General features: G+C 42.1%; 1 protein-coding gene across 8 annotated transcripts in view; it reads right to left on the bottom strand.

The window, feature by feature from the left end:
• MBNL3 (muscleblind like splicing regulator 3) overlaps nucleotides 1-25,440 on the bottom strand; it is a 164,800-nt gene that overhangs the window by 15,284 nt on the left and 124,076 nt on the right. For all 8 annotated transcript variants that reach the window (XM_051968709.1, XM_051968710.1, XM_051968707.1 and 5 more), the window contains 3 exons: nucleotides 11,132-11,332; nucleotides 9,505-9,741; nucleotides 1,208-1,358 (listed from right to left, as the gene is read on the bottom strand). In XM_051968709.1, coding sequence (XP_051824669.1) covers nucleotides 1,208-1,358; nucleotides 9,505-9,741; nucleotides 11,132-11,332 — 589 coding nt within the window. The remainder of the gene's footprint in view (nucleotides 1-1,207; nucleotides 1,359-9,504; nucleotides 9,742-11,131; nucleotides 11,333-25,440) is intronic.

The following is a 25,440-nucleotide window of genomic DNA, read 5'->3' as shown; positions in this document are numbered from 1 at the left end:
GACAGAAGTTGAGATAGGCAAGGCAGATTTTATAGTTAAATTTCAAAAGGGAGGAAGAGGCATTTATTTTCTGACTGGTGACTTCCATCTTGCAGAAGCCCAAATGGCTCTGACATTCCAGGGCTCTATAAAGTATTAACTTTATCCAATCTATCTCTTCTAAGATGGAGAAGTTTAGGGGCTAAGATCTGTGGCAATTTTAACCTAAGTAAGATTCAGTTTGTCCTGCTAGCCCATTTTGATTCTGGAAATGTTTCATATCATTAGAGGTTTATAAAACTGAGTTGGACGGCCATGTCTGAGAAGGCTTACTTTCGGCTCTTAATATAATTAAAAAAAAATAACAGAACAAAGAAACATGGGCCATTGAGGATATAAATAATATTGTTTGTAAGCTTGGCCTGTTATTTGTGGTTCACTGGACTTAAGAGTCAAAAAGACCCAGATGTATGACAACTACCCCACTTACTAGTTGCATGGCGTTGGGCCAGTCACTTCCCTGAAACCACCGAAATAAAGTGACTTAAACAATATCACCTATCTAGTAAGTGGCAGAGGGGGGATGTCATTCCAAGTGTTCCTGACTCCAAGCCCAACCCCTGATCCACTGTACCTGGTGTGTCAAACTCAAAAGAAGCCTGTAAAGCTTCAGAATGTAGCCTGAGCTGGATTAAAATGGGAAATGGTTAACAAAATAAGTACAAATATAACACAACATAGATAATGTTGATTTGTGGGTTTCTAAGTTATCAATATGAGGCTTGCAGGGATCCCTTCCTCTTTGGGACTGATTCCAAGGAACTATGTCACACTGCCCATAAAGTACTTTATAATTGTGCAGACATTCATACATATATGAACAATCCTACCCAAGAGTCCAAAAATTAATTTGCGATCTAACCCAATGAACTATATGAAGAGAAATATGAAGCAAAACAATTAGAGAAAAGTTTTGACACTTTTCCAGTTTTACATAAATCTCTACTTATCAAGAATTCTGCAAAACGAATAGGATATCTCTTGAATATTAGAGCAAGGACAAATCATCGATCCCCATACTACTTTTGCTCAAAGTTCTATCAATGACATCTGTATGCATTCTTTAGCCAAAAGCCTTTAAAAACAGTAGTAGCAATCTAACAATCTCTTACTATTTGCAACTTGCTGGCCTACTAAAATTGGCCCAGTTAGGGAAAAACAACCTTACCTGTCGGGATGAATGTTGGTTGCTGCAGCTGCATGTTAGCTAGAGCCTGTTGGTAGTGGAAAACACTTGGGTTGAAGACTGTGGTGGCACCGTTATTCTTTTCAAGTGCTGGCCTCTTTGGTAAAGGTTGGAGGGCACCAGGTGGCAGGGCCTGGACAAAGGAGAAAGATGGAAAAACATCAAGAAGGGTCAGAGAAGAGCGCAAAACAAAAACATAGCAGAACAAAGCATGCTCCGGCAATGCAAAATCTGGCCCATGAACCACCTGCAAACGTACTTGCAAGGCAATGGAATTGACTACACTTGACACCACTTGATCTTAGCCAAAAGGTCAGGGAAGCGATAAGCAAGGCAAAAAACAAACAAACAAACAACGACAAAGACGACAACAACAACAACAACAACAACAACAACAACAAAAAAAAAAAACGAGAGGGAGGGAACAGGTTTATGAAGGAAGAGAGCTTGTCAGGGATACAGAGCTGGTCTCAGAAAGCCAAAATACTTGGAGACTCAAAGGTAGCTTTTCAATTTGACCCATGGGGCAAAGAGAAAAGGAGGTACTCCATTGGGATGGGATCCAACCAAAGGCAATGGGCATTTTGGAACCAACATCTCAGGGAGTGGGGCAAATGGTTGTTAAGAGAAGGCCAGCCCGAGGTATGGATGGGGCCAAAACTAGAGATCCTTGCCTTGGTTGAGGTGTTTAGTTCAAAGTCAACATGCAGCGTGTGTGTGTGTCCAAGGGAGATTAAGCATATATAAGTAGCAAAAGATAGCAGACTTTCAGTTTGACATTGCAATTTCCATGGTTAGAAGGGAACAGAGGATTGGTAGAAAGAACAGGGACTTCTTTTTTTTGTTTCTATATCTGCAGTGTACTTCTATATTAATAGGTCAGGAAAAGAGAGGAGAGTGTGGGAGATAGCTAGACTCAAACCCCAGAAAGACCTGGGGTCAAATTCTGTTGACATGGATGAGTGCTTTAACTTCTTAATTTTCTTTTCTTTTTTTCTTTATTTTTGTGAGGCAGTTGAGGTTAAGTGACTTGCCTAAAGTCTCCCTGCTACTAAGTATTGAGTGTCTGTGGCTGAATTTGAACTCAGGTCCTCTTGACTTCAGGGCCACTAATCTATCCACTATAATTCCATCTAGCTGCCCCAATCTCTCAATTTTCCAAGGCAAGAAATTGCTGGCCTGTACTGGTACAAGTTGGTAGGAGTTTCTTCATCTGGGAGTTCCCTAAAGGATCACAGATTTCCTCCTCCTACCTTTATCCTAATATGTAAGCAAAAAGACAATTCTCCTTTTTTTTTTTTTTTTCAGTTACCATGCATAATAATAACAATTGAGATTTCTATAGCACCTTTTAGATACTAACTCATTCCAGACTCCCAACTGTACTGTGAGGTAGGTTCTAGTAGTAACTCCACTTTATAGGTGAGGAAACTGAGGATTAGAGAAGTCAGGTGACTTACCTAAACACTCATCTAGTTAATTCTTTTTGACATCAAGCCCAGAGCTCCATTCACCATAGATCATGCTCCCTCATCGCTAGAGTATGTCCCAGAGAGCTTTGTTTTTTTTTTTTTTTTTTTTTTTAACCTGCTAATTACCTATCAGTTAAAAGTGAGGGGAAAAGGCTTAAACTCGGCATTCTGCACTCTGGAAACCGTCCTAATTTCAAAAGCTTCTCATTTTCCCATGCAAAAGCAATAAAGGTTGGCTCTTGTGCAGTGGGAACTTTTGACTTGAGATTTCTGAAAGCTAAAAGTTACAGTGGTTAACAGTATCAGCTATGGGTAGCTTTTTACCTGCCTTGAGATAGTGGAGCATCAGGAGAGGAAAGTATGCTTAAAAGAATTTCATCACTCCTCCTTTCTGTTCAGTAAGAAGTCTGGTCCCTAGAGTTGGAAATCTTGGGGCCATTTTGAAATCTCCTGTCTCCTCCATCTAATTGATTACTACCATTCTCTCATATTCTTCCTTAGAAATGTCTCTGGATTTCATACCTCTCTCAACATTCCTGTGGCTACCACTCTAGGCCAAACCCCAAATACCTCCAAAGCTTCCAAGCAAGTCTTCCCGAAGCCCATCTATCTGTCTTGCCCATGCTGCCATCCAAACTGATCTTCCTAAAGTATAAAGTATAACTGTAATCTTGTCCCATTGGGGCTCTTGAACCTATAGCCCATGGAATCACATCCAAACTCTTGAGTCTGGCCTTTAGGGCCCTCCACCAACTCGTTCTATATCAAAGTGATTGATGGCTGGCACTCTAATATTATATAACATTGGACTGGCTCAGAATGAAGGCATGGAATTGTTCTGGTCCTTTATGGATTAAGCTTCTTGGAACAGGTTAAAATGTATTTATTATGAAAACGATTCGAGGCAGTGTAGAATAGCTGTTTGAGGACCCCCTGGCTGTGTGACCCTGGTCAAGTAATTTAACCTCTTGATGCCTCCAGGCAGCTCTCTAAGGCTTGAAGTTGCAGTGCATTTAGTTGCTAGGCTGTGTGATTTCCTTCAATAAAGGCTTTTGAAAAACAAGAAGAATTGAGATTTCAGCAGGGAAGACATGTTGACTATCTTCAAATGCTTTAAAAAGGGGCATCTGATTGGTCTGCTTGGCTCTCAAGGTCTGGAGGGCTTCAGGAGCAAGAGCAGAAGTAACAGTGAGGCAAGAAGGGCTCAAAATGAAGAGAAGCTTTTTGATGACTGGCATTGCCCCACAAGTGAAAGACCTGGCTCATACAATGGTGTCTCTAATGTAATTGAATCAAACAAATATTATGGATACTACCGTGAGGGACTCAGAGTCAGAAATAACAATCCCTGCCCCCAAGAAGCTTACATTCAACTGGATAGAAACAAACTGTAAACAGAGAAGTAAATACCAAATATATACAATAAAAACAGAAAATGATTTCAGCAAGTACCTCAGGGTTAGCTTTAAGTAGAGTAAGTGATTCAAAGAGGTTGGGGGTGGGGGGCAGCATTGCAGACATGGAGGCAAACTGTATATAAAGGTATAATGGCAGGAGATAAAATTTTGCATATTGGGAACAGTTGGTAGACCATGTTGGCTGGTACAGAGAGTGGAGTAGTAATCTGAAAGAAGGCTGGAAATAAGAGCGGGAGCCAGACTGTGGAAGGCTCTCAGTGCCAGGATGAGGATGTTTGTATTTTATCCTAGAAGCCATCCAAGATTTTTGAGCAGGGAAATAATGTGGTCAGATGTGTATTTTAGGAGTATCAGTTTGGTAGCTTTATATGGAGGGTGCATTGGAAAGAGGGAGAGAATGGAAGCAGAGAGAACAAGTAGATGCCTATTGAAATAGTCTAAGTGAGAGATGTTGAGGACCTGAACTAGGGTAATAGCTCTGTGGATGAAGAAAAAGAGGACATACATGGGAAAATTGTGATGGCAGATTAATAAGCCTTGGCAAGTGCTTGGTATAGGCGGGGAGGGGAAGAAGCAAGAGGGGAGAGAGAAAAGTGAAGGATGATTCCAAAACTGAAACTGGGAAAATGGAAGGATGGTGGTGTCCCTGACAAAAATAGGGAACTTTAGGGGAGGGGCAGGTTTCAGAGGAGACATAGTGGGTCTCATTTTGTTATGTCAATTGAACATCTAAATGATCCTAGTTTTCCAGTAGGCTGTTGGTGATGTGGGACGGGATTTCAAAAGAGAGATGATAGGTAGATATATAGATTTGGGAATCATTGACCTAGAGTTGATCATTGAAACCATGGCAGCTGGTGAGAGAGTAAGGGAAGCAGATAAGAAAAGAGGGCCTATTTAGTGTATTTAGTGGTTAAGAGGAGAAAAATGGTGGGCCAGCAAAGAAGACTGCGGTGAACCAGTCGGTCAGTAGGAAAACCAAGAGAGAACAAAATCACAGGAGGCAAGAGAGAGCGTGGACAGACTTCAAGTGGCTGAAAAAGTGAGGAAAACAGAAGAAGAAAGATACTATGGGAGGACTCATAGATGAAAGATACTTCTTTGAGGATGATACGACCTCAGAGGCCATCTAAGTCCATCCTCTTCATTTCACAAAGAAAAGGCAGGACAGGGGAACCATTAAAGTCCCTTTCAAATTGATCCCCAAATGACAATGAAAACCCACACTGTACAACCATCCAGTTGATCACAACAATTGGAATCAGTTGATTCCAAAACTGAACTCTAATAATTGACAACTGAACAATAATAACTGAACTCCACTTAAAAAGGGTCTTCTTTCTTCAACTATTTTTGAAAAGAAATTTAACACTCTTCTTTCCCCTTTCCCCATCAAAAAGGCATCTATCCACTCAAGTTGGAACATTAAAAAAAAATCCCCAACCTGAGGCAGCTAGGTAGCACAGTGGATAGAGCACCAGCCCTGAAGTCAGGAGGATCCAAGTTCAAATTTGGTCTCAGACACTTAACACTTCCTGGCTCTGTGACCCTGGGCAAGTCACTTAACCCCAGTTGCCTCAGGGGAAGAAAGAAAAGTGAAAACCCTAACTGAAGAGACTTGATGCAGGTGGCTTGACTTAGGTGAAAGCCAGGTCCTAGGCCCAGCTGGCTCACCTAGTATCTGTATGACACTGGCCAAGTCATTTCAGTTCATTGGCAAGACAGAGAAAAGAATCCCTCTATTTTTGTGAGCCAAGTTCTCTGAAACTATCAAGCGCTGGTATTAGCCAAGTGTGGTATTGATCTGATTTTCATTCCCATACTTTTCCTGTTGCTTGGAACACTGTGAATAAGCATCCGTGGCTTCTAACGCTCCTTTGCTCAGTTTTTAAAGTTGGAAATACCTAGGAAAACTCTACAGATAGAGGGTTTCTTGTGAAAAGGCCCAGCCGGTTGCAACATCCTTGGGAGGACAAACTTCACAGTGCATTTAGCCTGCCGTACACTCTCCATTTAGCCCCACGAGATGCCCGGGTGGTAGATAAGGTGCGAGAGAGGAGAAGAAAGTGAGAAGGTCCCACTGATTTTCAGATGGCATCGGACAGAGGTTTAGTGGCCAATGCTATCCTGTGAGTTGGTAGCACAACTGTCAATAGGGCCCAGGGCCTTTTCCCTTAGACCATCCTGCCTCTTCCATATCATGTATCATTTTAGAAATGGGGAATAATAATAATAATAATAATAATGACAATAACTTATATTCTCTACTTCCCAGAGAATATTATGAGGAAAATACTTTGGAAACTTTAAAGTATAACTAAGAGCTGCTATTCATATTAGAGGCTATGTTTGGTCTGTATTCCAGTTTCTGACACTCAGTTACCATGTGATGATCCTGGATAAGTCCTGTAACCTCTGTAAAGGAACTGAGCCCATAGAATTCTTCACTAGTTATAGCAATGTTTAAGAGACAAATTCTTAATAAAAACAAAAGATGCATATTTTCAAATGCTTCTTAATGGTTCTGATGAGATATTCCAAGTTGTTCTGGCTATTTTTCCATTTATGCATCTTAACAGCCAAGGCCATTTTATTCTGCACCTGCTCCTCTCTCAAATCTCTCAGGTCTTTGCTGCTAAGACTGGTATAAACCGTTTAAAATCCATTATTATACTGCTAGCAGAAAGAGTAAGGCAATTCCCTGGGACTTATTTTCTAAGTCATAGGCTGCTGATTTGTAACTGCATTTGTGGTGGAAGTTTCCAAGCTGAGGAAATCAGTGACTCTTTCCTTATTTGTGAGTTATTAATGTTAATGCTAACATTAATGAGATGCTTTTTATTTGCTAGTCATTAGCATCTGCTCCCATTTCTTAAGATTTACAAACACTTGACATTTGTTATCTTACGTGATCCTCATAACAAACTTGGGAGCCAAGTCCTAATCTATCTGCCCCCGTTTTAGAGATGAGAACCCTGAGATTCACCGAAGGGAAATGATGTGCTCAGGTTCACGTGCTTATGAAGCACCTGAGGAAGAATGAGTCTGGGTCTTTCTGACATTCCAAGGCCAATGCCGTAGGAATGACATCATGTTGAGAAAACCATCTGGGAGTGGCAATCAGTCCACAAACATTTATTAAGCGCCTACTTTGTGCCAGAATGAAATACTTTTGACTCTCAAGGGTCTAACATTCTAAATCTTCAGCGAACACCAAGGTCAACAATTTATTCGGTCTCCGTGTTACGATCACGAAAGAGCAATGGCCTCAGAGCCCAAAGACTTGGCAATCTCAATTTCTTCATCCACAAAATGGGAGGAAATCGTACTTGGATTATTCAATTTACAGGGCTGTTGTGGTCAAGTATTAGGTGTTTCAAAGGCTATAGCTATTTGAAAACTGATTTAAAAAGGAAAACAATCTCTCCCTCCCCAAACACACGCTCACTCATATTGCACACAACACACCACCAAACCTCTCTGATGGTGAAACTGCCCTGAAATCAATCATATGAATTTTTGACTTTGAGCTTAGTATTAACACAATCAGTAAAATGCAAATTTCAGAGCAGGCCTTTTTCCAGAGGTCCAAAGCACTCTCCACGAACACGGGTAGCCCCCTTGCAGAGGACAAATGGAAAAGTCTTTCCAGACAGTAACATGCAGGCCAAGAAAAGGGAGCCCCGGGTCAAAGACCGCCTCACTGGGATCCCTGTAAGCATGAACAATCGATGGAGTCCTAATTAACAGGCAAAGAGCAGCCAAGGACCAGAGTGAAGGCTGGGTAGCATTAAAACACAACAATAAGCTGGGGACATGCAGCCTTGGGGACGAGGGAGGGGGAAAATCACGAAAGCATCACACAATGTAGTTTTCCCAAAGGCTAGGCATGCGGAGCATGGGGCATTCACGCTGGTAAATGCCCCATGCTAACTGTTTGTCACTCAGCCTCTCTCAGGCAGCTTAGAAGTGAAAAGAAGGGTGGTCAGATACCAATGAGTTTTCCAAAAGTTGATTTGTAAGTTAGTATAAGGAAGTTCAGTGCACTTGCAGAGTGACACAAAGATTGGTGGTTTTTTATGCTTTAAAAATTTTAAAGATAAAAACAACTCGCCACCTCTTTTGCTCAGGATGTCGAAGCTGCCTTTAGAGGTAGGACAAACAGCAAGGGGTTTAAGGAAACTGCTTCCTGAATTTTTTTTTTCAGCTTTCCTGAGCTAGAAACATTTTTTTTTTCTGGGTTCATGGGTTTTTTCTTTTCTTTTCTTTTTTTTTTTCCAGAGACTCATACTGACATGCCTGAGAGGATTCCTGCTGGACAGCAGGCTTCCTTTTGCTCCCTTTAGATCCAGGGCTAAAAGATCTCAAAAAGTTAATGAATAATGTAAAGTCTTCCCCAAATCTGGGAAATGGCAGGACTCAAAATCCATAAATGCTTTAGAACAACTAGCTGATGGACATAGAAATAGGGTTGATTAGTTGTTTGGGGACCCAGTCGCATGAATAAAACATGCGTTAGTTTGATTTGAGGATCAACTAGCACTTAGTAGTAGTTTAGTAGTTTCCAAATCAACCCAAAACAAAACAAGTCCGTTCCAAGCTGAGGTACCAGGGCCGCTAAACGAGTTTTTCCAAGCTGGGGTACCAGGGCCGCTATACGACGCAAGGAATACAATGAGTATCTTCTAGCTCCCCAAAAGGACCTGGCATCAATCTTTCCACGAAGAGAAGGCCACCTGACTTGTGCATGGCGGGAAAGGGCCCACTGCTTAAATAAACAAACAAACAAAAATCCCCATTACCCTAGAATTTTGACTCCATTCTCTTGTGTCATCCTAATAATATAATCTGGCCCTTAGAGACTCCAATGGGTAAGGGAGACTGATGGATGCTCCCTTCAAAGTTCGGGGCCTTTGGTTTAGTGCTATTGGTCTCCCAAGTAGAGGCAAAAAAAGCTCCCTGTAGGGGTACAAGATGCTCTTGTTTGGGGGTCTCCTTCAGTGGGCTTCTGTTTCTAAGAAAAGTGGATCAGGAGTACCCATAATAATGTTGCTCTGATGATTGCTGTCGTCACTTGGCGGGAAAGGCCTGGCCCGCTGAATGGCACCGCACCGAGGCCACGGACCACATCATGCTCCCTTTGGGACTGGGATATCTATGGTAAACCCCTCTCACCAGCAATCCTAAGAAGGGCAGCAGGGAGCAGAACTAAAGCAAAGCCTATCAAGAAAGGAATGATGTGTAGACAGCAGACTTCAGGATGGGACTCCTGACCATTCTGTTCAATCCTTTCGATTGTTCTATGTTATGGGATAATGAAAGTGCTTATTACCTTCTTTTAAAAAAAGCAAAGAAAACAAATATCCCGGGACGATGGGCCCCACCTTACCATTGCAGCTGCGGCTGTCTGGTTAGCCTGGTGTTGAGCTGCCTTGATTTTGGCTTGCAGGTGTGCAGGGGGATGAAAGTACTTGCATTTCTCCCGGGAGCAGCGGCCTTTGATGTAATCCATGCACACCGTAACGGTGTTCTCATTTCCATCTATCATGGCAATATCGACAGGGTGGGCATATCGGCAATCATTCTCACCCCGGGTGCAGTTTCCACGTTGAAATTCTCTGCAAACCTTTAAGAAAAAAGCACAAGGAAGATTTTTGACATATACATACATCTTTTAGGCCCTCTTGTCAAGGCAACTCAGAATAATGGGATGGGTGACACTTCACTACAGAGTTGCAAGCAGGCAATGACATGAAAAGAAATGACTTAAAAAGTATGGACAGACATAGACTTTCAGTTCCCATGGGAAAAAAAAAAGAATATTAACACGCCAAACCCCCCAACATTATTTGTTGAACATGCATTGTCTTGAAGCCTGCATTTAATCTGTGGTCAAGACCAAAAGCTTGTAATGTTTGCACACGGTAGCTATTTTCCTAAAGGCTCTGATGAGTTTTTTTTTTTTTTATCTCACATCAATGCACTACTGGTTTTTCACAACAGACCTGTGAACCATGACTGACTTCTATGACATAGTGTGCCATTAACTCTCATTATGAGACCACAGTGTGTTCTTTAGAGGGCTCCGATAGGGCCATCTTGGTAAAAATCAACAGTCTCTTGCTTTGAAGTGATGGCTAAGGAGTGTGTGTGTGTGTGTGTGTGTGTGTGTGTGTGTGTGCGTGCGCGCACACACACACACACACACACATACACGATAGAATGGATAGCAGTGGGGCTTCAATCAGGCCAAGTGTAGGTGGACATTTCATTTGGATTTACCTTCCTAAGAGATTATGGGGAGGATCTCCAGGGCATTAGCTTTATGTTGGGTCAAAGGCTTCCTTTAATTTACCGCAAGGCTTAGTTGAGTGGTTCTGTTTTCAAAAAGGGCTGGCCACATGTTTAAAGAGGTGACAAGAACTCAAGTTTTAATATGAATCAGAAGGTCACTTACAGACACGGTAGAAATCTGTGGTAATGTTGGTGCTAAGATATAAGGAAACACCCACATTTGAGATGGCCCATATTTCTTGAAGAGAGATTCACTATCAGTCACCATGTATATTAAGAAAGATCTATGGCAAGGATCTCTTATATTGTAATGGATCCCAGATCCTGAGAAAGGGAAGCCTTTTTGCTAATGGATTTTTATCATGGAACCAACACTTAAAACATTCTCTCAACTCCAATAGTCTGAAAGTGATGAGCAGTGATCCACTGCCATGAATTTTTTTCTTTTTTTTTTTTTTTTTTTGCTGAGGCAAGTAGGGTTAAGTGACTTGCCCAGGTTCACACAGCTAGGAAGTGTGAAGTGTCTCGAGATCAGATTTGAGTCAGGTTCTCCTGACTTCAGGGCTGGTACTCTATCCACTGCACCATCTAGCTACCCCCATGATTTTTTTTAAATTGTTGCATAAGAGAATTTCAAACTATTGAGTTCAGAAAATAGTTTGCTTTCCATAAAAGACAATACATTCTTTAACATAAAAGTTTTTTTTTTTCTATACAAATACCTCCAGTTTATCTGTACGCATCAGTTTCTGACCAGCAGCGCCTCCTGGCACTGTGACAGGTGGGTTTCCAGACATCAGCACGGGCGCATTTGGTAAAAGCTCTGCAGGAACCAGGCCCATCCCAGGAGTAACATGACTTAGATAAGGACTGAAAGCCATGGTGGGGTTTGTCGCAAGAGATGGAGTCACAGGAAATGTAGTCTGCATTTGGAGAAGAGAAAAAAAAAATGTCACCAACATCTGGATTTCAATTTTTATTAATATTGCATACAGAGGTACCCTGTTCCCCCAGGCCAAAGACGATTTTATCACTCTCGCCTTTGATTCATTCATTTTCACATAAATCCGCAGACATGGATTGCTTTTAACACAGCAAATACCATTATTTTTAGGAGGAAAATACACTGATGATGTTTAAGACTTAATAATCTAATTAAGAAAGCAAGCCAGGTAATTGCAACAGCCCTGCAGCAGCCAATTAAACTCCTTTTACTGAGTTTTTTCTTCTCAAGCTGTTCTCTCTCCCCTAACAGCAATGTCACCCACAGCAGCACATGCCTGCCTGATGCTTTCCTTCCACCATATGCAACTAGACTAGAATGCCTAGAGGGTCCAGATCCAGATCTTGGAAATCTTTTATGTCCTTCACAATGTGCAGGTACACAGTAGGTGCTTAATAGATGCTTATTGATTCAGTTTAGCACATATTTGTGAAATATATACTGTGAATGCAAAGATAATAATTATCAGCTTCTGCCCTCAAAGAGCTTACATCCCATTGGAGGGAAAAAACATGTACAAAGATAAACTAGCAAGGGCTCTATATCTCCTACCAATATTTCTACACTAGGCTTTCTATTAGCATTCTTAAAGGTGACTTGTATTAGTAATAATAGTGATAATAGCTCATGATCATAAGGCATTTTATGGCTACATATCTTTTATGTCATTTGAGCTCATAAGTATTGTTGGATCCATTTGACATCTGAGGAAACTAAGGTCTAAAAAGGAAGAATGGCCAAGATTGGGGGACTAGGCAGAGGCTGAGGCAGAACAGGAAGGTCGGTCTCTGGGCCCCAAAGCTGCTGCCATCATGAGTTTCTGGCTAGAGGGGAATCTCAGAAATGGTCTGTATGTGATAAGAGCTGGAGGCAGTCCAGGAGGACTACAATAGTAGGGTAAGGAATACAAACAGGGATACATCCTGGATTTGGATATACAAAGACTTGGTACAGGAACTATGAGCTTAGATTCTACGATTTCCTACAACCTACAAAGGCAGTCTACATTTGCCTTTGAGAGCAATCTTATTCTCAGTTTCATACATATGTACATATATATACATATGTATGAAACTGAGAATAATATATATAATGTGTATATTACATATATAAATATATGTGTACATGCATATATACATATATTTATATATGTAATATACACATTATATATATATATATATTTTTTTTTAAAGAGGGGTAGTATGGTATACTGATTTAGAATCAGAGGACCCCAGTTGTTTGAGCTGCAGTTCTGCTATTTACTACTTGTATGACACCTTTGTCAAGGCCTTAGAAGATCAGTGATCCTTTGAGATCTGTGCCATTCTTATGGATCAGGCTTATTCTCTGGTTATTCTTGGTGTGTTCTTGTCTCCCTAATATAGTTCAAAGTTCTTATGGGACAAGAGTGTGCTTTTTCCCTCTCCTCTACCACTAGTGGCATATGACCCTGTGGGTTGAGCACAGAGCTCAAGTTCAGTAATTAAGCCACTCATTGAATCATGGAGAGAAAATATGCAACATTCAGAGGAGGAGTGGAAAGAGGATTGACTTCTGAGCCAAAAGATCTGGTTTCGGATCCTGGCTCTGCTACTTTGACTAATTATCTGTCTAATCAAAGGCCCTTCCCCTTCTTTGGGGCTCAGTAAGAAGCCACTTTAAAAGGAAGGATTCAGCCTAGATGATCTCTAAGGTCCTTTCCAGCTCTGACATTCTATGTTAATCCTTGAGATGTGAATAGAAATTTCTTCAGTAAAGATAGTTAAATATAGAACTTCCTTGGTGGTAACAGCGCCATGAAGCTGGGTGGAGCAGGCAAAGCATTCTCAATATATGTTAATAGGAGCGATCTAGTTTTTGCCTGCTTTGTTACAACGCCAAGCTTAGTCAGCTCCACCCTCCTGCCTGACGGTTTTTATCCAGTTGCCCAAAGAAACTCACATCTCAAAAGTGGGACAGTCCCAACTAAGACTGAAGCGGTTGGCTGCCCACACTGTGTGACTGTAACATAAGGCCAGTAGGTCCCCAAATGTCTGCCCCACCAGCCTGCCATGTTATTATGTGCTCCCCAATGTTTTAGGTCAGAAATCAAGGGAGTGGGATGGGGTGCGAAGAGGGAGGGTGTTGTCTCCAAAAGGTACAGGATTGTGTGAGGGCCAAATGAGAGAAAGGATAGAAAGGGACCCAGAATGTCTAAATTGAACTGGCCCTTAGGGGTCATTTATTCCAATTATTCCAATCCTCTCATTAAACAGAAGAGGAAACTTAGGGTTCTGAAGTGTCAGGGAAATGGGAGCTATGATTATTACCTGGAAGAAGTAAAAGTTCTAGTCCTTTTCAGTTGGCATAGCAGCATAGATGAGTTGATCAGATTACCAAATTAGGAACCAATTTCTGCCTAAGCAGCCCTGAGAGATCTTCTTTTGAAAGAAATGAGATCAACAGGGAAGTTTCACTTGGTTAAGGGCAAGCTAGAGAAAGGGATGGATGGTAGCACAGGTAGCCTGTGTGAGGAGCAGGGAAAGGAGGGGAAACGGAGACTCGTGATCGATTTCGTCTACCTGCAAACCTACCTATGCAGAGTGCCTATGGACTGAGGTGATGGAACAAAACAACAAATTATGTCAACTCCTCCCTTGTAAGTAGCAATTCATATAGAGTGGATCTCCTTAGAGAGGCTCAACACCAGGCCTCTCCCTATGGGCAGGCAGTAAAAGCTTACGTTATCCCCACTAGAGAACAAACGCGAGCTGACCATGGGCTCTCATCTGGTCTAGTTAAGGAATAGAAGTAGGACTCCACCATATCCTATGTCTTACTGAAGGAGATTGATAATTCCAGGAATGAGCTGATCTGGCATGTATTTTATTTAGCAAGATAGCAATCTCTTGGAAATGGCTAATCAGGCTTTCTGAAGCAATAATGCTGACATTATCAGCCAAACTACTGATGGATATCTATTCTCCCTAAACAACCAGAGTCTAAGGTGTTTCCATGGCTACTGTGAACTACAGAAGGGTATCTGCTCCCACTTTGACCTGGCAAAATCTTTCAACAAAGAAAGAAAAATACTTTTATCTTCTCTTAGACTCTTTGTGACTTTGGCTTGTGAGAGAATGGCAGAGGAGCATCTTGAACTTTCTTAGCCATTGGGTGAACAAGAGAATTATGGTTAAGGGGCCCTTGGGATAGATTTTTCTGAATGAAAGATAATTGTTAAAGACTATATTCTTCTTGGTGGTGAACTCCCTTTTTGTTTTCCTTTACCCTTGCCACCTGACTAGGAAAGAAACACCCAAATACAGAAGGAAGGATGTGAAATTGCTGGCCCTGTTGACTTAGATCTACTTCGATCATGACTTCTTAAACTTTTCCCACTCTTGACCCCTTTTCACATGAGAAATTTTTATGTGATATATACAGGTATAGCAGGTGATGTATCAGGTAGATAAATCATTTACTGATAAGAAGTCATAATTTTGTGACCCCCACATTCAGTTATGAGACCCCATATGGAGTCCTGACCCACGTTTAACCTACCGGGACTTAGAGATCCGAGTCAGACCGGGGCATGGTTCTGCCATCCAAGCACAAGAGTAATGGTGGAAGTGAATGGATAAGCCATAGGCAACCGGCAGTGATGAACACTGTAAACCAGGCATCTCCATGGGCCCAAGACTCAGGGGATAATGAGAGCTCCTGTGAATATCTCCACAAGGTCGTGTTCTTCTTATTCCTGTTTCCCATTGTTGCCACTGAAATCCCATTCATCCTCCAAAGCCCTGCTCAGGTGCCAATCCTCCATGAAGTCCTTCCCATTTACCCTGTAAACCATCCCCTCTCTCACCCCAGCAATTAGAGAAATCACAAATTTCCAGCTGGAAGAGTCACTAAAGGTATTGTATAGTGGAGGAGACAAGACCAAAAGTGACACACATAGTAAAAAATTTGGATCCAAATCCAAGTCTTGTGTGTAGTACTGGGGTTTTCTACGGCCGCTTGTGTAAATCTTATCCCCTGCAGGCCTTATTTATTAACCCGCAGAGACTAGAGTGGGGGGAAAAAAGGGATTTTGCCAACATTCCGGGTGATGTGATTGCAGGCACGCCATTTCCCTGAGTCAGAAGATCGAAGTGAAAATTCAGGCTCCATTATTTGTGACTAGTATGATCCTGAGCAAGTCACTTGCTATCTCTCAGGCTCAGTTTACTCATCTGAAAAAGGAAGAGGTCAGCCTAAAGGTTCTCAGAGTCTCCACCCCCTCTTCCCTTCCGGCTCTAAATCTGGTGGTTCTATGATCCTTAAAACTGGTTTACCTTCTTCAAAGGACTGTGAAGAAAATGCTTTCATCATAAGCTTTAAAATATGCTACAAATACGATCTGTCATTTATATCTATATCATTCTCCCCTTCAAACATTTAGTTCAGTTAGTAACTACTACTCTGTTACTAGTTACTTAAGTAGTAATTACTTAACAGTCACTGAATGAATGAATAAATGAATGGCTAAGATTGTTCATTCACTAAGCGAGGTCGCTTTCTCAGCATGACCACTAGGACAGTATGACTATTTAATACTTCATTAAGATCTGGTCTACTGCACACCCACGTAATGGTATCCATTTATAGTGCTGGGGCTGGGGCGGGGGTCAGTAGCATAGAGGAAGGTGTCTCATGCTGGTGGAACGCTACAAGCTAGGTAGCAGCTGTCCAATTGCTTTCTTTGGAATAGAGTGCAGGAACCATGGGGCTGACCAGGTTTGCCAGACATTCCCCTGGACATGAGCAGCATATAAATTAAACTTATTTCATGGGATCACAGAAAGAGCATTGGAGGGGATTTCAGAGGCCATCTGGTCTAATCTCATTTTACAGAGGAGGAAACTAAGGCCTAAGCAAGGGAAGTGACTTGCTCACCATCCCACAGATAATAAACATCAGAGCTAGCCTTGAACCCCGGGGCATCCAATTCTTCTCCCCAGTAGGCTTCATAGCCTATTTTCAATGATCTGAACATTAATTTATGTTATTTATTTTAAATTATCTGAAGATTTGTTTATCTTCATTATCTTAAATTATCTGAACATTTGTTTATCTTTTTTATTTTAAATTATCTGAACATTTCTTCAGAGATGAAACCAATTATTTGAATGACTAAATTGTGGTTTAGAAATTGGCTTTCAGAGTTCTGGGCTCATTTTTCCAGCGGCAGAAATAACTTTCTCGCTCCAGCCCCATTTATTGAGAGGCAGCAGATTTTTCCCTTCCCAACCCTGCGGCATAGGTAGGAACTAGGAGCTTCAAATTCATTTTAAAATGGACATTTCTGGATTCTTACCACCGCCTCTGCCTCAGGGGAATTGCTGCCTTTCAATGAATTTCAGCTCTTGGATTTGGCCTTGGCTAACAGCCACAGTTCAGGCACTCAGAAGGCTTTACATCTTGTCTGGTACTGATATTGAAGCCCTTACTGTGTGAACTTAGGCCTAATGTTGGGCAGCTTTGTTTTAAAGGTAAAGGACCAGGCACTCAGAAGGCTTTACATCTTGTCTGGTACTGATATTGAAGCCCTTACTGTGTGAACTTAGGCCTAATGTTGGGCAGCTTTGTTTTAAAGGTAAAGGACCATCATCCTTGGTTGACTCCTAGCCAGAACTTTTTTCCTTTTCTTTTTTTCTTTCTTTCTTTCTGAGGCAACTGGGGTTAAGTGACTTGCCCAGGGTCACACAGCTAGGAAGTGTTAAGTGTCTGAGACCAGATTTGAACTCAGATCCTCCTGACTTCAGGGCTGGTGCTCTATCCACTGCACCATCTAGCTGCCCCTCCTGCTAAATAATTTCAGGCAGTTGTAAAGGTTTCCAACCCTCCCTCAAACTCAAACTCTTTCACCTGAAATGATGGGTAGACTTGGACAGAAAGGACTGGCTATTTTTTCTCAAGATCTCCATGGGAAGAGGAGATCCATGGGACTTCTGGGGGACAAGTGGACTCAACTACCAGGTGGTATCTTTCCCTCAAGATCACTACCTGGTTAGTCTGCTTAGAGAAATTTTCAAGGTTCAGATAGCACTAAGAGCATACAATTCAAGCTGAACCAGATCTCAAAGGCTAGCCAGCCCAAGTCCCTCATATAAGACATAAGAAAATTGAGGCCTAGAGATTAAGGTCACAACAGGCATTAAGTAGAGCTAAGACTAGAATCCAAGTTCTCTAACACCAATTCTCGTACCATTTAGGCCAAACAATAACTGATAATCAATTAGAATCGGAAAGGACCGGAGATGCCATCTTGGTCCAAACACTTCATTTTACAAATGAAGAAACTTAAGGCCCAGAGAGGGGAAAGAACTTGCCGAAGAGCACAAGAAGTCTAAGTAGCAGAGGTGAGCTTCAAAGCCATTCTTCTGACATTATCTCTCCTTCCCCGAGACTGTGGCTCTGGTAGACACCAAGACGCCTGGAAAACACAGCTGTGGGGACATCACTACCCTGTCCTTTCTAGAAAGGAGACAGCAATGGAGGCTGTGGCTTACCAAATCTTCCCGAGGGAAAAACAGCTTCGAAGAATTCTGCAGCCTGAAAACCCTTCACTGGCTTGAAGACCTACTATGTGAACTACTACACCAGCTAGCTAGACAAATCAAGTAGAGCGATTCTTCAAATGACAAAGGCTCATTCCCATCTGGGAGGGTTAACTAAAGAAGCTCTTTAAATACTAACTGGCACAGCTTGGGGATCTGTCTAGCAACCATTTCCTACTCCTCTGCAGTGGTTGGGGTCCTACTGAATATAGACAGATGAAGCTCAGTTTAATTTACTGAAGGGCCTACAATGTGCCAGACACTGTGTTTAATAGGTGCCAGGAATGCAAAGAAAAAAAATATATCCTTTAGTCCCTGCCCACAAAGATCTTATGTTTTACTAGAGAATAAAACATGTATCAACAATAAAGCAATATAAAATAAATTCAAAGCAATTTGGAGGAGGGATTGGGAAAGACCTTATGTAGGTGATGACACTTAAGCTGAATCTTGAAAGCACCAAGGTATTCTGAGAGGTGGAGGTGAGGAAAGCGAACAGAGTGCTGGGCCTGGAGTCAGAAAGTTCTAATTCGGCCTCAGCTGCTTACTGCGTGACCTTGGGCAAATCACTTAAGCTTGTGTGCCTCAGTTTTCTCACCTGTAAAGTCAGGATAATAATAGCACTCACCTCTCAGGGATGTTTTGAAGATCAAATGAGATCATATTTGTAAAGCACTCAGCACAGTGGCCTGGCACTTATCAGGTAGCTAATAAATGATTGTCCCCTTTCCCTTTCCTTTCCAGGCTTGGGAGACAGCCTGTGCAAAGGTATGGACATGATTGATAGTCATGCCCCCATATGGCTGTAGTAATGGGAGAAGTGTTAAATCAGTCTGGAAAAATCGGTTAGCTAGGTTGTGATGGGCTATAAAGGCTAAACAGAATTAAGAAACGGGATTTTATCCTACAGACTAGTGGGATCCTACAGACTAATGGTGCTTTAGAAATGTCTACTTGGCGGTTGTATAGGAAAAAAAAAACCAAGATTGGAAGCAGGGAGACAAATTAGAAGGAGGTTATTGAAATATAGTCTGGGGAAGTGATGACGGTTGGAAAGTGAGCTGATAGCTGGGCAAGTGAAAAGATGTCTTGGAGGATTACTCAAAGAAACTTGGCTAATGATTAGATATAGGGATGAGGAAGAGGCAAGAGTTGAAGATGACTCCTAGATTGTAAAGCTGGGTAACTGGATGGATGGGAGGACCCTCAACAGAAACATGGGATTTCTGAGGCCTATGGGATACCTAGGTGGTGACATCCTATAGGCATTTAGTAACATAGAAAGAGATGAGGGCTTGATATGGAAACTTTGGAATCAAGTTGATAGACATGAGAATTAAACCTGTCTAAGGGAGCTGATGAAATCACTAAAGGAGACTGAATCCTGATTGGACAGGTAGGAGGAGAACCTAGAAAATGCAGTGTTATAAAAAAAAAACTTTGAAAGTAGGATTAATGCCTCCTAAAGCCCCTTTCTGGCTCTAAATCTTTGATCCTATCACAGTCCTCTTCTATATCTGTCCTTCCTTTACCCACTAACTCATATAAGTCTTGGTCTTTTCATCCCGACTAACTCACAGAGACATGATGTTGCCATATCTGCTAACACATATAGAATTGGTTTTCTTATCTCCATGATCTCTATAAATCTTCTTTGAAAAGTGGGCATTGGAAGTAGGATATGGATTGTTGGATATTAGTAGTTTCGGGTCCCTTCCAGTTCTAAGTCCTATAATTATGTCAGAATGGAAGAAGGCACAAATCCATAATGTCCTGAAAATAGTAAATGAGATTGGAGAAGTTTCTGCATTTTGTTGGATAGCAAGAATGGAATATTTAAGTAACCCCAAGGCAGATCAACAGGATACCTCTTCGAGACACTTGGTGGAAGTAAGGTTTTGGACCAGGCCAAATGCTGTTTTTTCCAGGACTATTAGTTCTTGAACACACAGGGAGAGGAAATTGAATGGCCTTGTTTCCAAAGAATGAAAAGGAACTAGCATAGAAAATATCTGAGTGTGACCCACTATGGAATGGTCATCACTATACAATTAGGTTCTATATTCTTGTGAGAGAGAAAAAAAAAACCCAAACAAAAACTATCATGTGGTCACTCTCTTTTCGAAAAGGGAAGACAACAAACTATGGGTTTTAGGTAAAAACTGGAAGAGCTCAAAAAAGGAAATAAGCCACAGGAAGCCTGGGGACCATTTATAAACATCTTATCGGAAGCTCAGTCTGAATGCGGGCTGAGGATCAAAAATAGCAGGTACCCTGGGAGGGGAAGGGGTGTGTGTGAAGATCATACATGGCAAATTAGCTAAGTCAGTAGTGGTCACCACAGAGAGAAAGCACCTTTCTTAAATGAAAAATAGGTTGACTCACAAATATGGAAATTCAGGTCTAAATTAGAAATTTGAAGATGTTTTATGAGAGATTGTAAGGCAAAGCTCTATTGGACCTAAGGGCAAGACATGAGTATATTTTTAAAAATTTGCTACAATAAAAGAAGGAATAATATCAGATCCATAACAAGAAATATTTGCACCTGGGACAAGTACCCTCAGTTTGAGTTGACAGGGTAGTAGGAGATGATGGGCACTGGCCCGTGTAGGGGATGTATAGAAGCTTGCTTGCTATTGAGGAGACCTCTGTGGGGTGGGAGACTGCAGGCCGGGTGAAAAAGGAGTAGACTGACATGCCAAAAAATACAGTCCGCACCCTCTAAAGTTGGTGCCTTGGGGACAGCTCTGGCCACCCCACCCAAATTGTGGACCTGCCTCTCATTAGAGATTCCATGGGAACCTGGGGATCATGAGAAAAAAGGTCAACTTGAAGTTGAAAAGGAAGAAAAAAATAGAAGAAACTGAATTCCTTTTTTGCCTTGGTCTTTCCTGGGGGAGACATTAGACAAATGAAATCCTGACAAATATATCGGATGGCCTACAACTAATGGAAAAAGTGGATGTAGCAAAATCATCAAGACTAGGACCAGATGGAACCCCACCCAAAGTTTCCCGGGAGCTCAAGATGGAGATTGTTGGCCAAAATGTGTAATGCTACAAATGGCCACCGTGTCTTGGAACCGCTGAACTGCTGATGTGACTCGAATTTAGAGGATGGTCTGGGGGTCACTTGCATAGGAGGGTTCAGAGAAATTCATGGCTGAGAGAGCCGTCGTGGGTTACGGAAGGACAACAGGAATAGTTAAAATAGAGCACCAAGGGTGCTCTAGTAGGGGACAAGGGAATGAAGGGGCACATTGTACCACCATAATATATTGCTAAATGTTTCTGTTGGAACAGAACATTCTGGAATGCGTGAACTTTAGTGCAGAAAGTTAAGATAGCGCCTTTATATGGGAAAAGAATGCTACTTTCAAGACGGCGTGTACTTTGAGTAGTTTTGCCAAGAGTAGGGATGAGTTTCTATTTTCACTCAAGTTTTTGATTTTAGTGCCTCACAGCATGTAGATGACCTGGGGTTCTCAAGGGCAATGCCAGTGAAGAATGATCACTGGCAAGTTCTACCAAGTATTACCAACAGTTCAGTGTCAACCGAGAAGGAGAATTCTAGAGGTATATAGAGTTGACCCTGTGCTGTTTAATATTTTTTATTCACGACTTGGATAAAGACAGAAATGACATATTTATCAAATTTGCAGATGGCACTTGGCTGGGAGTAATACCTAACACACTGAATGACAGAGTTAGAATGAAAAAAAATCTTGATGGATGAGGGCACTGGGTTAAATCTAAGATGGAATTCATAATGGATCAATGTAGTCTTATACCTGGGTTCAAAAAACCAACTTCCCAAATACACAGTGGGTGATTATAGTTTGTCAGAAGAAAAGATCTGGAGATTTGAGTGGACAACCAACACAACAGCAGTTAGCTGGGTGATTTGGCAGCTAAGAAATAAACACTGATGGGTTCTGGGGCTACACAAGAAGCCATTGCCTCCAGGAAAGGAAGGGACTTTGATGAGATGGAGAGGATCTAGAAGACCACCACAGTCTTGACTCCATGCCATAGGGGGATCAGTTGAAGGACCTGGAGATATTTAGCTTGAAAAACAGAAGACCCAGAGAGATTAAGATAGCTATCCTAAGGACCTAAGGCTCTGTCATGTAGAAAAAGGATAAGGCTTGTTCTATTTAGCCCCCAAAACCCTTAGCTGATGGCGTTAGAGAGCCGCTGTGGCCAAAACAAATGAATTTTTTTGACCACAGCAGCTCTCCAACGCCATCAACTAAGAACTAAGGGCCACGGGAGGTACAATCTGTGCCAAAGGAGGACATTATCCATACTGATGAAAACCCAGAGCCTGGAAGCCCTGCTGGGGAAGAGTTGACACTAAGCCATCCTCACTCCTTTCTGTAATTATTCCTACAAGCAGCATGATCTGTTCACCACCTCGCTGCCTGGAGTTAGGGGGTGGAATCTAAGGCCAAAGGGCAGCAAAGCTAACAAGCCCATATGGCCTTGAAACTATGACTATGGTTTCATTAATACTATGTTCCAGCCCACCGCAAAGGAGAAGGGAATGAAGTGGGCTGAGAAGATAGAAGATTTGATTCATCACTTGGGAGGGGATGGGGCAGAATGTTGAGATTTCCTTACCATCATCAAAGGAATCGGGGACTTGAAAGCTACGTGTGTAAGTACAGTAGTCTCTACTTGGCTTCCAAAGTCAAGCATTTTCATTGAACTTTGGAAGAAGCTGGGTGATGATTTCACAGTGTTTATTAATACAGTTGGGGGGTGGGAAGCAAAGTGACTGCTTTGTTATTTATTTTTCTTCTAAATAAAAGGAACTTCCAGCTGTGGGACATGTGCAGCCCCAGCAAAGTTCTGGATCTAAGAGATCCTGTGTTTTTCTACAGGAGCACCAAGGCTTGTTGGACTCAACAGTTCCAAGTCAACAAACATTTCCAAACCAGCTACTACATGCAAGGCCTTCTGCTTGCCACTGTCTGAATGACCGTATGAGGTCATGTTTGAAGAGACAGGTATCTAGCTCTCTCCTGGATGGCTAGGTAGAAGGTAGAACCCCAACTAGATAAGACAGGATCTTTGGGGAAAAGTAGCAAAACCTGTTTCCCGAAGAATATAAAATTTGGTTCAGGAAGGGCTGGTTCCCAGGACAGGACATTCCATCTCCAGGCTCCTTGACTCTCTTCCTCACCTCCGCCTTGTGGAATTCTTAGCGTCCCTCAAAGTTTACCTACTGTCCCATGTCCCACAAGGGCCTGTGCTGCTAGCACTCAGGCCTCCAGAATGACTATTTTGTATTTAATTTTCATCCGAGTTTCTTCCCCCAAAAGAATGTGAGTTCCCTAAGGTCAGCAATTGCTTTGCCTTTGGCTCCCTACCACCTGGCACACACTAGGTGCTTAATAAGTATTTGCCAAATGAATATTTCAAGAGGAGGAGGCCATAAAACAAATGGAGACATTTGAATTTGGAGACAAAGAATCTAGGTTTGAGCACTGGGCGGGATTTGAGGAAAGTCATTTTCTCCTTTATAAAATGAGAGGGGGCTGGATGATGGTCTTTTCCAGTTCTGTCATGTGCTTCAATGACTGCATGATTTCTATTGGACGGCTTGGTTCTTCCATTAATGGAGATTTTTAAATAATGATAGACCCTCAGAACATGAAATCTGTGAAGAATGTGAATAACTGATGTTTAAATGGTAGGGTTTTTTTTTTTTTAAACCTACTATAAGTTTGCAAAGTGCTGTCCACATCATCTCATTTGAGTCTCACAGCAACCCTAAGAGATGTTCGTAGTTTTCACAGGGGAGGAAACTAAGGCTCAGTTAGCTATATCTGTGACTTGGTCAGGGTCACACAGTTAGAGCCGGGCATTTAACCCAGGTTTTCTCCTTAGCCAGCACCTTTCCCAGTATGCTTTGCTATCTCTTAGAGGTCAAGCAGTATGATCCTCTAAACCTCAGACTTTGAGACTCAACTTGAACTAATAACCATGATCCTCAGTCAGTGAGCTATGGCATCAGTGTTTGCATTTCTTAGGTAGGAGTACCAAGTACCAGAACGCTTCTCTGACTTAACTTGCAGCACTGGTGCTCAGTTGCCTACTAGGGAAATGAGAGCATCTACCTCATCCAAGGTTAGCCAGCTGGTAAGTGTCAGAGGTGAGATCTGAATCTAGGTCTCCTGACTCCAGATTCAGCGCTCTTTCTACTATATTCCAACCCCAGCACCTAGCACAGCTTCTGGAACATAATAGAAGTTTCCTACTCCTTTGTAGGAGTGAAGTGAATTGATCGACAGACACTGGAAACAGTGTGGTGCAGTGGAACAAAGATTGGCTTTGCAGGAGCTCTGGGTTCCAGTCCAATCTCTGCCTCTAGCTAGCTATGTCACCTTGAGCAAGTCCCATTTCAACTCTGAGCCTCAATTTCATTTTCTGTAAATTGAAGGACTGAACTTTGTATCTCTTCATTCTCCATGTCACGCTGCAGTCGCTAGCATGAATTCTATTTAGTAGGAACCACCGAGGAAAAAAGTGTTTTCTGCTATAAGCAAACTGCAATGGATATTGTCTAGGATAAGGGGGGAGATGATCATTTGGCCTCCAATTAAGTAATAAACAAAACAAAGTCCAGCATTTTGTGGGTTTTTGTAGGGTGCCCTGTTCATATGTTTGACTCAGATCGTAGAACAGGACAAGGCCTCAGAGGTCAAACTGCCTCCCCTCCTCCTTTGATGGAACTGAGGTCCATAGAAAGAAGGTCAAATCCAGATATGGCAGAAGCAGGACTTGAAGCCAGATTCTTTCAATTCAAACCTAGGTTCTATATTCCACAGAGGTCTAATACTTCTAAGATTTTCTTTATCTTAAGGGGGGAAAGGGGGATTTTTTTTTTTTAAATCTCAAGGCCTAAAATAGCCATATTGTTCCCAAGTCTACACCCCACCCACTGGATTTCCGGTTTCATTGTCCCTGTAGTCCTGAAAGGCTGTGTTGCCTTCTTGGCTCATCTTGAAAAAAGCCCCAATAAATTTAGAGCCTGGTTTATAAAGAATCCATTTGGGGAAATGAGATGAAAAGAAAGAGAAAAAATGAACTAAAAAATGGTCCTAGCCTCTGTCCCGATGACTCAGGCTCAAATGAAGTCTGTGAGGCGAGTGGAGCCAGTGGTTATAAGTTCTTGGGTTGGGGATTCCACAACTTGGCTCCCAGAATATGGCCCGGGAAGAGCACCAAGCAGGATCCTTGGGCTGGCACAGCCCAGGCTATCCCCAAATCTGCTCGGTCAGCAAACCTCTTCCTTAAGACTCTTAAGGTATTGACACTCTCCTGGGTTCAGTTCACTCAAGGAGCAGAAACTGTATCTCAAAATCAACAGAGCCCCACAGGGAAATTGAAAGAATTCCCTATAAGGACAGGTCTAGGCCACGCTAGATTTCTAAATC

Source organism: Antechinus flavipes, chromosome X, assembly GCF_016432865.1.
Source record: "Antechinus flavipes isolate AdamAnt ecotype Samford, QLD, Australia chromosome X, AdamAnt_v2, whole genome shotgun sequence".
Classification (NCBI taxonomy): domain Eukaryota; kingdom Metazoa; phylum Chordata; class Mammalia; order Dasyuromorphia; family Dasyuridae; genus Antechinus; species Antechinus flavipes.
The sequence above is the reverse complement of the archived record's forward strand: the minus strand, read 5'-3'. Positions and strand labels throughout refer to the sequence as shown.